We start from the raw sequence: 5,350 nt of genomic DNA, 5'->3' as shown, positions 1-5,350 counted from the left end.
ATGAAGTCACCTCCCACCCTGTCGCCTCCCACTCTGTCACCTCCCACCCTGCCACCTCCCACCCTGCCACCTCCCACCCTGTCACCTCCCACCCTGTCACCTCCCACCCTGCTACCTCCCACCCTGTCACCTCCCACCCTGTCACCTCCCACCCTGCCACCTCCCACCCTGCCACCTCCCACCCTGTCACCTCCCACCCTGCCACCTCCCACCCTGCCATCTCCCACCCTGTCACCTCCCACCCTGCCACCACCCCACCCAGTCACCCTGTCACCTCCCACCCTGCCACCTCCCACCCTGTCACCTCCCACCCTGTCACCTCCCACCCTGTCACCTCCCACCCAGTCACCTCCCACCCTGCCACCTCCCACCCTGTCACCTCCCACCCTGTCACCTCCCACCCTGCCACCTCCCACCCTGCCACCTCCCCTGTCACCTCCCACCCTGTCACCTCCCACCCTGCCACCTCCCATCCCTGTCACCTCCCACCCTGCCACCTCCCACCCTGTCACCTCCCCTGTCACCTCCCACCCTGTCACCTCCCTCCCTGTCACCTCCACCCTGTCACCTCCCACCCTGCCACCTCCCACTCTGTCCCACCCTGTCACCTCCCACCCTGTCACCTCCCACCCTGCCACCTCCCACTCTGTCACCTCCCTCCTGTCACCTCCCTTCTGTCACCTCCCACCCAGTCACCTCCCACCCTGCCACCTCCCACCCTGTCACCTCCCACCCTGTCACCTCCCCCCTGTCACCTCCCACCCTGCCACCTCCCACCCTGCCACCTCCCACCCTGTCACCTCCCAACCTGTCACCTCCCACCCTGTCACCTCCCACCCTGTCACCTCCCACCCTGCCACCTCCCACCCTGCCACCTCCCACCCTGTCACCTCCCAACCTGTCACCGCTATCAGACCCTTGAGGAAATGGTTGATAGCTGATTATGTTTCTGTTGAAAGGGAGCACTTCTAGAAAGCAATATACTTGTTTTAGAGCATGACAAAAATGTGCACAGTGATTAGATGATTACACTCAATGAACAGTTAATAACTGAATGTACGTGCACCAACGTGAGGTGAACCAGACATGTCAAATCAATTCAATTCTTTTCAAATCAAAGACGTGAATTTGTCAGAAGCGTCGAATACGACAGGTGTAGGTCGACCTTACAGGGAAATGCGTCCTTATACGCCCTTAACCAACAAATGTACAGTATATCTACCGTAGTCTACTCTATGGGCACTTCAAGGAAGGCTTAGTAGAGAGGTGACAAATCCTAAAAGCTAAAGTGAATCTCCTCCTGTCTCTCTGGGTGTCATATTGTATCCACAGGCAGGCATCTCTCCACACACCTTTCCTTTCCCACGCCTCCTAAAGACCTGGTGCCAACTTTCCATCTGTCTACGTCCTCCCCTGATTGGGTCGGGTCGACGACGAGGGCCCCTGGCCCATCTGGTGTGAGTGTGTATGTGTGGATGTCTGTGTGTGTGTGTGTGTGTGTGTGTGTGTGTGTGTGCGTGCGTGCGTGCGTGCGTGCGTGCGTGCGTGCGTGCGTGCGTGCGTGTGTGTGTGGATGTATGGGTGGTGGTGTGTGCGTCCACCTGATGAGCTCCAGAGAGAGAGGGGGATGTGAGAGGACAGCAAGGCCCAGGCCGGAGCAGCAGCTGCTGGGTAAATCTGCTGGGTTTAGGGGGGCTTTCTGGAGCCTGTCACCGCCATCAGTAACCTTTGGTGGAGGGCTCAAACACACACACACACACGATAATATGTGTGTGAATCTGTAAGTGGGACACTGGGGCATGTGATCGAAGTCTACGGAACGTCCTTCTGACAACACGTGGAGGTCAGAGGGATTCTCACTGCCCTGCACGGATAGGTGTGTGTGTGTCTGTGTGTGTGTCTGTATGTGTGTGTGTGAGGCCATGTTCTGTTATAATCTCCACCCGGCACAGCCAGAAGAGGACTGGCCACCCCACATAGCCTGGTTCCTCTCTAGGTTTCTTCCTAGGTTTTGGCCTTTCTAGGGAGTTATTCCTAGCCACCGTGCTTCTACACCTGCATTGCTTGCTGTTTGGGGTTTTAGGCTGGGTTTCTGTACAGCACTTTGAGATATCAGCTGATGTACGAAGGGCTATATTAATACATTTGATTTGATTTGATTTGATTTGAGGCCTGAAAAAGCAGGGACGTTGGCCGATCATAACTGTTCCCAAGCTCTAGCTGAAGGAAAACTAGCCTGGTGCTGAAGTGTGTGTGTGTGTTATCGCTCTGAATTACCACATACCCAATGGTCAATGGACTGTGTGTGTTTATACATACCAATGACAACTGGCTAGGACACACAGACACACACACACACACACAAGCGAGTGTTAGCCCTGAGGCCTTGTTGACCTCCTATCTCCCTGTCCCTCCCTTGTGACCTCATCAAAAGAGGACAGGACAGAAGTAGAGCGTTGGGCGGGACGGTGAGCTGCGCCTGCTGACCTCATCAAAAGTGGACGGCCAGGGCAGCGGGGCAGGCTGGAGGAGTGGACGTGACCCCATCACAAGTGGACAGGCGTGGTGCAGGCGTGGGTCAGCACTGCCTTTCACTGATCATCTCCCTATAGAATGATATGCTTCTCTAAACTATTTTATTTTATTCTATTCTATTCCGGGACTCTATTTTTGGCTGTCGTTAAGGTGGCGCTAGTCTCAAACACGTCAGTTTGCAATTTCGTCACGTAGAAACTGGTGCACGGGCATTTCTCAGCCGTAACGCCTTGTTCTGCAATTTACCTGTCTAACATCAGCTCGCTTGCGCTCAGATGGGAGGGGTGGAAATATTGGAGGTGTCCTTAATAACATGATCCAAAGTGTTCATTTCAGGCAGCGCAGATGGAGATATTTAAGGCCAAACAAAAGCTGTTCTTAGCGGTAAAGCAGTTGATTATGACATGAATTTGGGCACTGCCCATACGCACATGGATCATGTGGTTTTGGTGCCTGTGTACTTCGTATTTTGAAACATAAAAAACAAACGTTTTTCCCATTTTGTTAAATTTGATTTAAAAAAACAAGCATTCATCCTCTCAATTAATACTTTTTTTTTTGTCTGCCCAATGCGGTCGCAAAAAAAGTCAAGTCTGTCGATAAAGGGTTTGGCTCCTGAAACCGCTTGGAAATACATCTTAATCACCAAAGCTTTATTCAAATATCAAGTTTGAGAGGAGTAAAACAGTGAGCTGACAGTCCATTTTTTTTTATCTATTCATTGTAGGCAGGCCCACATCATTTCAGCCATGCAGGATGCCCATCATGCTGATCATGAAACGAGAGACGAGAACCTCGGTGAATACCCGGTGAACCTCGTATTTAAGAGTGATCTGTAACCTGTAAAAATGGCTCGTTTTCTGGTTCACATGTTCAAAACCCAAGCTCTCCCTTAGTCCTACTACAATGAAGACTGGTTCACATGTTCAAAACCCAAACTCTCCCTTAGTCCTACTACAACGAAGGCTGGTTCACATGTTCAAAACCCAAGCTCTCCCTTAGTCCTACTACAACGAAGGCTGGTTCACATGTTCAAAACCCAAGCTCTCCCTTAGCTTTTATGATATCATTACATTTTTACATGTATTTATTCTTGTATTTATTCTTGCCTGTTTTTCATCAAATGTTATTACAACCAAACGTATTATAATGGTTCACCTTCCTGGTATTATGGTGACAACGTCCGTGGGGCGCTTGCAATGCAACTTCTGGAGACGTGTGAATGCGATCTGATCTGTAAAGAAGGTTCTGCATATGTTCCTCAAATACAGGCCTATTTGGGAGCAGTATAACAGTGAGTAGTGGACATTCTCCCTTTCTACTGTCCAGCTACAGTGAAACGTTTGGATGTGCTTAAAACCCTCCATAGTCAGTGATGTTATGATGCTACATGCCCACGGGAGAAATTAAGTTTCTATTTCTATGTTGCTGTTTCGTTTTGTTTAATTTTTTTTTTTTTAAATGTTTAGGCCTTATCAATCATTTATTTAATCTTGCTTACTGACAATATTTGTCATGTCCATTCTCAGCCATAATGCAATTTACAGTAGGCCTAGCCCCTATATCAGTGTAAATGCAATTGAAGCCATGCAATTACTGAGAACAATGTGGACTGCAAATGGGTTCACGTTAATATATTTAGCTAAGATAGGTCTACATTTTGCTACTTCGTTTCTGTAAGTCATTCAACAAACGAAAATGGACTAACATTGGAATTGGAGTTGATTCCAAGGCAATACATAAAAGACCGTAAATACACAACTTGAAGCACCCACATATTTAGCTGTGGAGCACATTCTGATTGGCCAGTGAGGGGCCAAGCCTCGACACACCCACAACTTATTTATTCATCAAACTCAGCCCTTTCGCCCCAATGCCCCCCTGAACCTATAGGACTACCGCCTGCGCTTAGACTGACCATTGTGTTAGGTTTGTTCAAATAGAGCCAGTCTGTTCTATTCAGAATTGACACTGAACTCATCACAAAGTTAAAAACAGAAGATGTCAAAGATTGAATTACAATGAATTCTGTCATCGTGTGTGTGTGTGTGTGTGTGTGTGTGTGTGTGTGTGTGTGTGTGTGTGTGTGTGTGTGTGTGTGTGTGTGTGTGTGTTTGTGTGTGTGTGTGTGTGTGTGTGTGTGTGTGTGTGTGTGTGTGTGTGTGTGTGTGTGTGTGTGTGTGTGTGTGTGTGTGTGTGTGTGTGTGTGTTTCAGTCCAGACTAGCACTAGTGTACACACAGCTCCTCAGGCGTGGGGAAAGAATCTCAATCATTTCAGTCTAGCCTTTTGGGATGGTGAGTGTGCGTGTGTGTGTGTGTGTGTGTGTGTGTGTGTGTGTGTGTGTGTGTGTGTGTGTGTGTGTGTGTGTGTGTGTGTGTGTGTGTGTGTGTGTGTGTGTGTGTGTGTGTGTGTGTGTGTGTGTGTGTGTGTGTGTGTGTGTGTGTGTGTGTGTGCTCTGAACATGGCAAACCATTGGGCCGTGGAAAGACACCATCACTTCTATGGGATTTTCTAACCTGACACACACACACACTAACACACACAACCAGACACGTAGACAACACACCCACAGCCAGGGGCCTCAGAGCTCCCAGTGGTTGATGCCTCAGACAAATAGACCGAGACAGAGAAAGAGAGAGAGAGAGAGACAGAGAGAGAGATACACAGAGAGAGAGATACAGAGAGAGAGAGAGAGAGAGAGAGAGAGATACAAAGAGAGAGAGAGAGAGATACACAGAGAGAAAGATACACAGAGAGAAAGATACAGAGAGCAACGCAAGAGAATGAGACCTTGGACCTTCACCAGTCCACCT

General features: G+C 49.3%; 1 protein-coding gene across 1 annotated transcript; it reads left to right on the top strand.

The window, feature by feature from the left end:
• LOC135574116 (uncharacterized) lies at window positions 1-972 on the top strand. Its single transcript, XM_065025002.1, has one exon. The coding sequence runs from the start codon at window positions 1-3 to the stop codon at window positions 970-972; it is 972 nt and encodes a 323-aa protein (XP_064881074.1).
• The last annotated feature ends 4,378 nt before the right edge of the window (window positions 973-5,350 follow it).

Source organism: Oncorhynchus nerka, linkage group LG12, assembly GCF_034236695.1.
Source record: "Oncorhynchus nerka isolate Pitt River linkage group LG12, Oner_Uvic_2.0, whole genome shotgun sequence".
Lineage (NCBI taxonomy): Eukaryota > Metazoa > Chordata > Actinopteri > Salmoniformes > Salmonidae > Oncorhynchus > Oncorhynchus nerka.
The sequence above is the reverse complement of the archived record's forward strand: the minus strand, read 5'-3'. Positions and strand labels throughout refer to the sequence as shown.

Bases quoted from the DNA above. Each gene is read 5' to 3' on its own strand.
- LOC135574116 (XM_065025002.1), top strand. From the start codon at position 1: ATGAAGTCACCTCCCACCCTGTCGCCTCCCACTCTGTCACCTCCCACC.